The 13,056-nt window shown below is 38.1% G+C and overlaps 1 protein-coding gene across 2 annotated transcripts in view; it reads right to left on the reverse strand.

The window, feature by feature from the left end:
* The window catches only part of dok6 (docking protein 6), a 61,839-nt gene that overhangs the window by 19,268 nt on the left and 29,515 nt on the right, over positions 1 to 13,056 (reverse strand). For both annotated transcript variants that reach the window (XM_032551599.1, XM_032551598.1), the window contains exons 2-4: positions 10,879 to 10,986; positions 4,013 to 4,127; positions 448 to 567 (exon numbers count right to left, since the gene is read on the reverse strand). In XM_032551599.1, the coding sequence (XP_032407490.1) occupies positions 448 to 567; positions 4,013 to 4,127; positions 10,879 to 10,986 (343 nt within the window). The remainder of the gene's footprint in view (positions 1 to 447; positions 568 to 4,012; positions 4,128 to 10,878; positions 10,987 to 13,056) is intronic.

The raw sequence follows: 13,056 nt of genomic DNA on the forward strand, positions 1-13,056 counted from the left end.
TAATCTCATCCATCTCTATGACAAGCTTCATTACGAGGGAAGCCAGTAATGCACAGCACTTCTCATTAGGCCTGGAACAGAGCCCCTGCCAGAGCCTGTGACCTGTACTTCCACACACACACGCCCACCCCCGCGCGCATACATACGCCGGTTTCCTTTAACATCCCACATCAAAACAAACCTCTGAAGCCCAAAGCTGGAGGATAGTGAGCTCATATGACAAAACTCTCTAACAGGGGACTTGAAATCAAATATTGACAAAAATGGCCCTTATTAGCAGAGCCTAATTGGACATTGTCCGCTTCACTCCCCTAACCCTCTGAAGTCGTGGGTGCTTTAATGCAAACAGGCCCCATACGCAACAGATAAGTGCTTGGAGGAGGGCTGATTGAGAGGGATTGACCCCGAATAGCTGTGTGTGTTAGCTGGGACTAATTGGGCACTCACCGTTCTGCTCCCGCTGCACTCCTGCTGCTAACAGGTCCGGCTCTCCGAGGCTGATGTCGTTGAGACGGGTACCCAGGCACTCCACGCACAGCAGCTTGCACCATTCCTCGGCGTCCAGCTCTGCACACAGCAGTAAAGAGTCAGTGCAGTTTTATGTCAGACTGTGTATATATATATTTAAATGCAGTAGGATTATAACAACATGTGGGTCCAACCTCAGGGTGCTTTCATACAAACATGAATCCCTTGAGTGAGTATTCATAATAAAGTGATGCATGGAAAAAAAACAGCTACAGCCATCATTCGCTGGTGGATGAATGTGAAAATCAGAACTATGTTTATGCAAAATTTGAAGCCAATCATTAAAGAAATGGTTCCAATATTCCAATCTCAAAGTCTGTGTCTGATATTTCAGTGGCTTTTTTTTCTATTAAGTGAGGAAAAACTGATAATGGTCTTAATTTATGATAAGTCAAACATCCAAGGAGAAGCCAAGAGGGTCACAGTAACTCTGGAGGAGCTGCAGAGATCCACAGCTGAGGCAGAAGATTCTGATGACAGAACAACTATTAATTGTGCAGTTACAGTATGTAATCTTTTAATCTGTGTACAATTAATAAATTCATAAATCATAAATCTAATACAATTGATGATTCATAAATCTAATACCTTGCATAATTTTGAACACGTGTTGAAATGGCCCAGTCATAGTGCAGGCCTATATCCATTTGAGAATCTGTGGCAATGACGATGTTTTGCAGATGTGCAAAGTTGGGTGTTATACAAAAACTTGTAGTTATAATTAAAGCAAAAAATGCTTCTACAAAATATTCACAAGGTTGAACTACAAGCAGTTTCTATGTCACAGTTATATGTGCTGCTTTGTGTTGGCCTAACATATGAAATCCTAATAAGGTTTGGATTAAAAAAATTAAAATAATGTGGGAAGGGCTAAGAGGAACAGGAACTGTGGCACTGTACCCGTTACTGACCCGTTTTCATTCCCGTCAATCAATACAGATCAAAAGCTTACAGAACGGGTGTGAGAGGCATTCAATCACTGGAGAGCATTTGGCATAAATGGTGGCGTTATGCAACAGCCTGTTTGTTAGATCAACTGGAAAATGCAGATTGGACAGAAGGGTTAAGGAAAGGTCGGCTGCTATTCGAAGCACTTTATTCACACACAGGAGGAAGCAGAAACACGGCAGCTCCGGCAATTCAGCTCTTTCCTCGTGCTTTCATTAACTCCCCTTGCTGTGCCCTTTAAGTGTTTCTAAACTCCCACACTTTTTTAAGGCCACTGAGTGGAAAATCAGCCAAACAAACACTTCATCAGCACAACGGCGTCCAGGCCATGCTACCTGTAGCGCATCGGGAGAAAGAAAGACGTCTTCCGCGTGTGCACGTGTAGGTGCGTGAAGGAGGAAAAACGGCGCCGCTTTTTGTGTTAATGAGTGTTTACAAACGCACGGCAAGCCAGAGTCAGGTATGCAGGAATCAAATCAGGAGACGCTTTACATTTTTCGGCAGCAGAGCAGCAGTCATTACACAGACGGATACAATATGTATATCTGCTCGCATTCATATCTGTCAGAGGCAACTCCTCGGTGGAATTTAAGGAGCTGACATTCTCAATGGTAGTCATAACTCAAGGTCACACTCTCATCTTTCTTTATGTGCATATTTGACAGTTGCACCCAGAGCTGTCAAAAATGCGCGATTATTTTATTTTTTCGCTCGCTTCGCTCCGTGCCTCATTGACAGCACGCTGCTTGGGAGGACGCAACAAAGGTTTTGTGTTTTAAAAGTAACATAATAGGGGAGACTTATAACTGCTAAACACTCTTTTTTTCCCCCCTAAATAAAACATGCAAAAAACTTTTTTTTTTTTAAAACGACATATTTAAATGATGTCTTTAAATAACAGCACAGTACTTGCTAATATTCATCGTTGCATTAACACATCGTTAGACATCGCAAGGCAGCAGGCCAAATTAGGGCCCTATGAAGTGAGTTCTTATGCAACACAAGTTTACCATTTTAATTCTGTAATATGTAAAAGCTGGGAAAATTCTCAGTTCTGATTTTCAGCTTACCAGTCTGACAAATCTTTTGTGATCAGCGAAGATCACAACAGATCTCTCCATGGCTTATGGGTCGCAGTAAGAAAAGCGCTCTTTACTGATATTGTTACCGAGGCAAAGAGACCTCAAAGTTAGTCGATTTTAGTTTTAGTTTGAAAATTAAGTCTTTTCCATGGAGACCTGCTTTCGCCTAGACAGACTTGTAGAGCTCTTAATCAAAGATTTTACAATTACTATTGCAAACCACACTAACTGCTAGTTTATAGCAGTTACGTTTTAGACGAATTTGCATTAACCAGCTCTCATTCGGTGAGTGACGCAAACCGAGTGCGATCTCGTATCAACAAATAAGTCTTAAAAAAGAAATTAGTGCATAATAACCAAAAGAGATTTTTCAAAACTTAAAAAAATGTTAATGTACAAGTTCACAAAAGAGGTGCTAAAGAGTTGGGACTTTAACAAGAGAAACAGACCCACTGTATGCCTATTGTACCTGCAAGTGGGCATATAGTGTTTTCTTTAGTTATTCAACTTTTGTTTCACTCCAGAACCACCTGGAACACAAATAGCTTAAATTCAACACATTGAATTCTATTGCTACTTGTCTAACCACCAAATAACACTCCAATGGCAATGTGTGTTCTAGTTTGAGAGCTTGTCAATACTCAACAGTGTGAAAAATATCTGTATCTATATTTGGTTGGACATCAGTTCTGTGATTTCACTACTACAGGTCAACTATGGCGTTTAAAGGCTGAAAGGAGCATTCCGTAACATTTGAAAAGTAACATGAGTGCTATTTTGAAATATACTGTCATAACAAGAAATCAGGAAGCTAAAAGACATTTTTTGTGAGAAGGCAAAACAAAAATAAACCGTTCCGATTTGGATGGGGAAAGAGATCAAACCACATTCATGAATTAGATCCATATCCCTCTAAAACCAGGGAACCCAACTCCACAAATCAGCTTAGCGGGAAATAGCACAATAAAATACATAGATTCATTTTCTTTGCCCAGCTTTAGGCTTAAATAAAGCTATTTCAACTTGCTTGGGGAGGTGTGGAGCTTCTTTGGCTTTCCACCCACGCATTGATGCAATCTCCGTTGTTACAGTGCATAACAGGGTTGAAAACACCACAAATTATGCCCAATATTGGTTTTCATACCTGCACAATGAAAATCAATATTTCAGAACCCATCTCCCAACCTCTTAATATGGCGGCAAATGAGCATCACTTGGCTAAACTCAGATCCACCATAGCCTCCATCACTTCTGTTTCTCTTTTTTGTTTTGACCCAACATGCTTCATTCTTCTACCACACTTGTTTTTGTTTTTTGTTCCCAAACCACATTTGTGGTGTATAATAGCATAACACGTCTTCAGGAGGAAAACAAAATACCTTTCTCCCCTTATTTCCTCCTACTGTGGTTGAAAGCAACTAATTAGATTTTTGCACAAAGAAAAGGACACTCACCTGATTCGCAGGCAAACGTCTTGGATGTGTCATCGCAGAAGATGATGGCGACGGCGTGCTTCTTTGTCTCCCGTGGCATCCGCGTGATGTTCTTGATGTTATGGAGCTCAGTGATCTACAGAAGTCAGGGAGAGCAGCAGCAGCAGCAGCACATGAATGAACACTGCAGCAATAACGACGCGGCTTAATTGGTATCCTCCACAGCTTTTGCTGAAAGTGCAGCGGGGACTTAATGATGATGATGTAGAGCTGTAAACTTAAACAGAGGAGGTGATCTTAAAGAACAAATCACACTAAGCAATTTTATGAGGCTTAAAAATCTAATTTGAACAGAAATCACACACGCCAGCTAGCTGCTCTACTCCTGTATGATGTTTAATATGCAGCTGCAGAGGCTTGCTGCATACAAGGCATCCTCATTGTTGCGCGTCTCCTTGAAAATATTCTAGTTAATACAGAGGAAACCAATCATAAGAATCTAAAATCACTTTACCAGGTGGCTCATAGTGAATGAAAAAAGGAGGAGATAACTTTTTTATTGAATATCACCAGCATTCACTGGACATTTCATTCAACAGCCTTCCTGCTGCTCGCCGTCTCCAGCAGATAAGGCCCATTACATTAATGTAGTCTATTGTGTTCTAACTATAGGCCTCTTGCCAAACTGTTACAAATGAATTAGCTGGGCTCATTGCCCATACAGTACAGCTTGACTGCTAAAGGTTAAAGACCCTATTGCACACACACCGTATTTGGACCACACATTTCTTTGTTCGATGGGGTGACATGTAATGAATTTCTCTCTACAGTTAGGTACCCAGTGCTCAACGTTCAGGCCCAGCTGAGGGATTTCCACAAGCCTCTGGGTTTTCTTTTTTTCAGACTCAAGCTACAATTTTATGTGTTTGTCCTATCCACATGTACTCAGTTTAGTACAATTCCAACTAGAAATATGTTTTTCAGCTTTTCGAGATTCATCTGAACTGCTCTTTTTCGGGGTTAGCTATTGATACAACAGCTCCAATGAATTTCAAAAGCAAGAATTTGAATTTTCACCAATCCACAAATAAGCTTTATTCGTTCCAGAAACAGTGTATGTTTGGGCTCAATGTCCTGTTGCCACTCTTGACTGGGTTCAGGTTTCAGTTGTATTGTAGCCAAAAAACACATCATTGTCTCGTCTGAACCGAAATCATTTCTTCAGAAGGCATTTGTCCATATAAGAAGCAGAGAATTTATTTTGACCTTAAAGTTATTCATTTTGGAGCAGTGGCTTCTTTCCTGATTACTTCGGTTGACAATGCAAAACTTGCATTAGGACAGTGACACTAATTTCTAGTTAATGGTAGGATTTGGACTTTAGTGGTTCCTGGGTTATTGCTGAACATCTTAACCAATTTATTTTCATAAAAATAAATAAAGGTGACAGTTTGGCTGAAACATACAGTTGTGTTTTTCGGGGTATCGTTAGGTAAGTAAGGTATTGCATCGTTATCACCTTGAGCTCTAAAACTGTTTCAAACCTTTTTGTAACCTACCTCGGTTCATATTGTGATAAGAAAAGGTAGTCAAGTGTTTTGGGCATTTGACTTATTTCCTTTATTTAACTTCTTTTTTTTCATTATTTTATTTCCTGTATTCAATTTCTTTTTGTTTTCAAGGGAATCCATCTTGTGCGCAACATTGTTCTTGATATTTAGAGCCTATGTAGTTCAGACGTTTTGCATAATGCTCTTCCTGCCACATAGCAAGCCTTGGCAAGAGTAAAACTGCTTGAGTTTTCAAGCAAGTATATGTTTTCATATACAGTAACTTTCAAGTCAACAATACTCAGAAATTTTTTTTTGAAATGCTTTTAACAGATTATTAATGCACGATTCTCAAACTCTGCAGTCATGATTAAAATGACAGCAAGAATGACTCAGTTTGCATGTTGTCTCCATGTCTGCTTGACTTCTCCAGCTTTCCCCTGCAGTCCAATAACTTCGGTGTCAGGTGAATTGGCACTTCGAAACCGACCTTAAGAGTGAGTTTCAGTATGCGTCTCCTGTGACTGTGTTGGCCCTGTGATGGACCAGTGACCTGTCCAGGGTTACTATGTCTCTTGGATAACCTCCAGAATGATTAATGTTGTGCAGCAGCATCCTTCTGGGTGTTTTTGGGCTGTGGGATTTCAATGTCAGATGTGTGGAGAAAAAAAAAAAAAAAAACAGGGCTACAACCTGGAATCTCAAAGCACCTGTTTATTTCCAAAAGCTTTGGGGGAAAAAAAAAACAAAACATAAAACAACTACTTTTACTGGTCTGTTTTTAAGGTGCATCAAATTCATTAGAAGTTTTCCCTCAGGTTGAGCATTGAACATTTAATTGCTACTCATCGACAAAGGAGAGAACAACTTATATACTGCAGTGAACCTGGTAACTGAAGAAAGTAGATAAAACATTTATAAAAAAAACATTTATACACATTCAGCAGAAAAGGAACATTTGTATTTCTTCACAATCAAAAGTCCTGGCAGGTGTGTGTATGGTTTCAATTGTTTCCATAATTTTCTTACTTAAATCTCATCTATCATGTGGGGTACATCAGACTAATGTTATTTGCATTTTATGTGTTCCATTCGTGTAAATTATTAAAAAAGCACCTGTAAGTTATGGATAACAGATTAAATATGAAAAGATAAATGATCTCCTTAAAGATGCCTTTTCTGAGTTAAGAATAATTGCAAGTTTAAGACGCATAAAACACAGTGACCTTAAAAAAAACATCATGCATGCCTTCATCTCAACCTACCTGGACTATTGCAGTAGTTTTTATGCTGACATTGGACAGTTACAGATTGATCAGCTTCAATTGGTCCAAAATGCTGCAGTCCAACGTAATTAGCACACACTAAGAAGACCATTACTTCTATGCCAGCTTGTTTTTCAATGTGCATTTTAGACTTCGTTTTAGGTTTTTATTGTTCATTTTATTGTTACTTTTAAATGAGGTAGCTACATCAAGGATCCTTTAACTCTACATACTCCAATTAGACCACTAAAGTCTGTAGAATAATTGGTTGTTGTTTCCATGTCCAGGTTGAAGCATAAAGAAAACTAGTCATTTGTTTCTACACTATTGAATAAGACAACTTCCCCTGTGCACAAGAACCTCACTTACATTACGCATTTTTAAATTCTGTTTTAAAAAAATCATTTTGTTCAACAACTTATAGAGCTCTGGAAAAAACTAAGAGACTCTGATTGTACTTTTACAGGTATATGTTTGAGTAAATTTAACATTGTTCTTTTATTCTATGAACTACTGACAACATGTCTCCAAAATGTCACACAATAATTTAGCATTTATTTGCAGAAAATAAGAAATGGTCAAAATCACAAAAAAGATGCAGTGCTTTCAGACCTCAAATAATGCAAAGAAAACAAGTTTATGTTCATTTAGAAACAACAATGCTAATGTTTTAACTCAGGAAGAGTTCAGAAATCAATATTTGGTGGAATAACCATGAAGTTTTCAATGGGGTTTAATTTTTTTTCCCCAGAGCTGCATGTAGAACCTAAACCTGTCAATATGTGACTAAATCTAATCATGCCTTATTGCATTATTCTTAATAGCACAAGTATGCAAACTATCCACTTGTGCTCCAATGCAGCTTGGCATTTTTGCAATAGCTGTCTCAAACCAGAGCTCAAGGGGCTTCCAAGACAACTCTACAGGAAGCTAAAAATATACCCAAAAATATGCAGGATCTTTCTTAAAGCATGGGCCAGTGATCTGCAGAGAGAGAATGCTGCAGAAGGAGGGAGAGAGAGAAGGAAAGGAAAGAAAAAAATGTGAATGGGAAAAAAAATTCAAATCCCCTTTGTGTTGATTGTGTAAATCAGCCACCAGTGCAGCCTATTTCCCACCCACAGCACTGCGGCGTTCAATGAAGCCCTGAGACGGGACCTTTTCTAGATCGCGGTGGCAATGCATTACCAGGTTCAGCGGTGCATGCGCGTGCCCATCGCTCACTACAGCGTGGATGTATGCAATGCCTCAGAGTGGGGCAGTTTACAGCCACACGGGTTGCTTCATGTGACAGCATGATGTAGTAAGCAGAGATGTGTCTAATTCACAATACATGACTGATATTGTGGCAGCAAATGGTGCAAACAGATTGGATCAAAACATCAAGATGGTTTGTGGCTACATCAATAGATACAGATAAAAACAAAACTGGAAAGAAAACCTCACCAATTTGCCTCATTATCACGGGAAAGAAGAAAGAACTGAATTGCCTCTCAAACTGCAGCCACAAAGTTTACTCCGCAGTCCTCCATTATCTTCCCTTATCTCCTCTCATTAGGATAGAACATTGTTCGTGGCGCTGCTCCTTTAAAATCATCTTCACTTACCGGGATAATGAATCATAATTGGTGCATTTCAAGGGGCTTAGGAGGTGTGGAGAGAGATATTATGTTGAGGATTACTACTTTTCAAAGAGAGGGGAAAGGCCTAAAGGGCGAGATAAAAGTCCCAAAATGTCCCTTAATAAATCCTTAACTTCATCATCTGATATCATTGAACAGAATTGTAATGCAAAGATAAAAACAGGTTTCCCACTGCATGTTTAAAACAGCTTAGTGCTCCATGAAGCACAGTTGAGCTCACAATAAAAGCAGTACAAAATCAATAACCAGATCAACCTAATTTTTTGGTAGAAAATGTCTTTCCATGTGGCATATAATTTACCAATAGATGTTGTAGAGTAACAGAAAACTATCAGATCAATGAGAGCTGTCATTCCATAAAAACAAAAAATAAACAAACAAACAAACAAACAAAAAAACAGGTGGTGCCTTATTTAAGGAGGGAGGCAGCCAGTGGTGGTTTAATGATGGTTCATTGCTAACTGACTAAAATGAGATGTTTAAAACACTATGCTAAGGAACGGTGTGATTTAATGAAAAAGTTGATATGAGAAAGGGGAATGTGATACGGCGCTATGCTAAAATGATCCAAAATGCTTGAAAATTCAAGAGACCAACAAATCATCCAATGTGCCAAAAGATATGTTTGCACGCTTTGAATAATATTGAAAGTTTGAATGCATGTTAATACTTAAAAGGGTTTAATTTTGAAGAAGAATTTCTATTTATCCAGTAAATGTTTGAATTTGTAAAGAAAAATTAAGAAACAGCTATATTTTGAACACTGATATTTTGTTCCCTCATTTCAGCACATTTGACAGTCTCCAAGATTTGTTGATTTGGAATGGAGTAAGCCGTGTGTATTATAATTTACATGTATAGAGATAAACACTATTACAAAGAATATATAAACAAATATAAAACTAAGAATAAGGATTTCTTGCTTGTGTTTTTCAAAGATAAATCTTAAGCTTAAATGTTATTCTCTTGTTGGCAAGGAGGTCTCAGCTGATGTTATCACTCGACGCTAATTAATTTGAGCAGTTTGCCAAATTGCAAAATGAAACTCTTGGCTGTTGCCTGGTAATTATGCTCTGCATGTCTGTGTCAGAGGCATTTAGACTTTTTTTTTTTTTTTTTGCCAGAGGCAGCTGCCTGAGGAGCTTTATGTAGTTGAGAAGACGGCGTGGACAGACAGGCATTGACATTCGACGTCCTGTTAGCACCACCTGTACCCACAGCGTGCTGCAGGGAAGCAGACACTGGTAACATTAACAAAGACTCAAATAGAGACGGTTATCTAATGATGGCAACGAACAAAAGGTCAAAGCATTTCAGAATCAATATAGATCATACTTTGTAGAATATCAATACTTAATTTCATGGCTGTGTAATTGCTACATGATGCAGCTTCCCGAATATTGAATGGATCAGCATCATCAGCATAATAGACTACACCACTCCAAACAAAACTGTAGATTTGACTGTCTGAGCTCAATAAAGTCTGGTTTCCACATTCAAAAACTATCAATAAAAAGACATATAATCTAGACAGCATGGTTTACTTAGTTTTTCTTTTCTTAGAAATCCCTATCTAAGGTGTACTTTGTAGTATAGTTGCTTATATTGAAGTGTTGATGTAAACAATGATTTACTTTAACCATACTATATTTTTGGTCTCTTTTTCTCTTTGATCTGTTTTTTTTTTGTTGTTTTTTTTTTGGTATGTTTGGTCCAAAATATACATACTAATATGAAATAAGAAAATCATAATAATACCACTTTCATGTCCTCACGCAAAACTAAACCCATATTTTTGTAAGTAAAAAAAGTCTTACTTCAATTATTTGGTATTGTCTTACGTCAGTCTAGGTGCATTACATATTAAACATATTCGTCAATATAAGGTGACATTTTTCATGAATTTATTTCTGTTCATCTGATTATCAGCATAAAACTAATAAAATCTCAAGCTTTTGTTCCTTAGGAGGGTTGCATATTGCATAAGAACAACTTAAAATTACTGTATCCTGTAATACAGGAATGCTAAGCTTTGGCATATAAAATCACAGGAAAATCTTGGCTAAAGAAGCTGCTTTTCAAGCATAGGACGGGCAGTTAAGTGAACTGGGAAAGTGTGGTTTAACAAATATCCAAAGGGATAACAGAAACTTCAAAAAAAAAAAAAAAGAAAATGAAGCGATGCCCATTTAAGAGTTTAGGAGAGGCTAATTAACTCAGACTGAGAGACATTTAACTCAGAATTTGGCAAAAATGGTTATGCTAGGTTCTTATTTTATTAAAGCTGCACAGCTTCATGCTCCAACAAAATACAAAGACTGATAACAGAACGGCGTGACAGGGATATTAGAAAAACAATAAGACAAAAAAGGGGCTATCAAGAATGAATTAAACAAATAAAACGTTCAAGACTTTGATGAGGATCTTACCTTGTGGAAACTTCTAAAGTAGGCTGCCTTTTCATCGGGATACTTTTCTAGCCTCCTGGGCCCTTTACTAGAAGCCTTTTTAAACACCAGCCAACACCTCCGGAAGATCTGACAACAAAGAATAACACTGGCACAGTTACACAAGCAATGCACAATGATTACTGAAAAACACTAGAAAACAACAAAAAACTGGAGGCAAAACATCCACAGAGGTTGACTGTGACCACCCAACCACCAGGGAGTCTCCTTCTGTTTGTTTGTCAGGTTGGCCCTGCCATTAGAAGTAAGAGACGCACCTGGGGCCGGTGCGCCCCTCTGCTCTGCTGACCACCTCTTAGGTTTAGTTTTTGATTTGAGTTTTGCTTCGTATAAATTTCTACTCCAGGCAGAAATTCTAATAGTTTCTATTTGAATTTATCTATGAATTACAGCGTTTTTTTTAAATACGTTTATGAACAAAAAGTTATACATTGACCAAATGACTCAATCATACAGTTATTAAATAGTTAAGCTCAGATATAACTGTTCATACTCATCTTTAAACTGTTTATAGATGATGCCATAAAAAATGTTGTTGTGCCCAAAAAGTGGCACCATTATCTGGAACTGATACCATTTCCTGATTTTGCAACAAACGGAACGCTCTCTCTGTAACATGCTCAAGCTAGCAGCAACCCACAAAAAGACACGCCGCCATAGGGGAATCATTTTTGGCACCATTTTGCCTATGATAGGCCATCTTTTCTCCTGATATTCTGGGGTTTAAATATTTTTGACTAAAAATACAATAACTGGTGTTAACCGCTTAGCATATTAGCTAAATATTTAAGGTCCACATTTTAATGAGAGGATATAATACTAGTGATCACCCCCCCCTTCATCAGGGTTTCCCCAAGTATATTATAAGCCTGGTGGGCCACTAGGCTTTACTTGTGTCGCCACCAGGCTAAGCATTGCTTATTTATTTAAGTTGTTTTTTTTTTTCAATGTTTGCATTTTTAAGACTTTATAGTTGGTGTTCAGCTATTAATCTTCCAAAAACACATAATTATCAAATGAAAATTTCAAGTTTCCTGTCAACTTTAAACATTTTTCAACTCAAAAACACAACAGGCCGCTGGATGAATGACTGCCTGAGCGCCCCAACCACCGGGCTTAGCAAGTTTTCTGGGGGAAACGTTGCTTCACAGTACTTATTAAGGCAACTCAGTGCATTGCATAAAACCTGCTGCCTGTGGCTCAATGTTACTGGTTTTCTTCTGCAAATATTATCCAGTTAACATGAGCTGAATGTAGCATTTTCATTACAGTGGTGTGAAATGGTGTGAACACACAAACAGGGTCCAAAATGTCCTCGTGGGAGTGGGTTTAACAAGTAAATGTTTGTGGGGGGTTTTTTCCACTATGAACATAAATTTAGAAGAAGCTTAAATAAAAGAGCCATGCATAATTCCATCCACTGCTGAACACCCCTTCATTATGCAACTCGTGTTTAAGGGTTGGCATTTGTGGGGCTGTGATAAATGATATAATTAGACTGAACAGTAGTACAACTAAATCTTATTTTAAATTCTCTAGCCCTGCTTCAGAGGAGCGGTCCTGATCAAATTTAATTGAAGCTGACTGAAAACGAAAGACAACAAACCCCCAGCTGTCACAAGATTCAGGACTAACATGTTGCTCGAGCCTGACTGGTGCACAGACATGACATAACCTTTTCCCTGCGGAGCACCCACCTCTTCAAAACAAGGATGAAATAACCAAAACAGCTCTAACCTGACACACAGAGAAGGTGATTCAGAAAAGGTGTTTTCAAGCCTTTTCTGTGCCGCTCTGGGGCTTTTCGCTGCTACACAGAGGCAAATTCTGACAAGCAGTTGTAGACTGGAAGAGAACTGTCTAAATCCCTTTGAATGCAATAAAAAGAGAACACTTTCCTTCATGTTTTTTCTTTGTCATCTTTGAACGAAAAGTTACATTTAAATATTTAGATTGTCATAAATTAATATGCTATACTTAATCTTTACTCGGATCTGTATTTACCTTTTTTCAGTACATTGAAAATCAGGGAAATATGTCTTGAAAACTCAATAAAATCTGCTTTCTTCACTGAAGGAGGAAAAACAGATACTTTTAAAGGCAAAAATATGTGTTTAAGTGTTCAAAGTGCTTCAAAAT

Source organism: Xiphophorus hellerii, chromosome 21 (genome assembly GCF_003331165.1).
Source record: "Xiphophorus hellerii strain 12219 chromosome 21, Xiphophorus_hellerii-4.1, whole genome shotgun sequence".
NCBI lineage: Eukaryota > Metazoa > Chordata > Actinopteri > Cyprinodontiformes > Poeciliidae > Xiphophorus > Xiphophorus hellerii.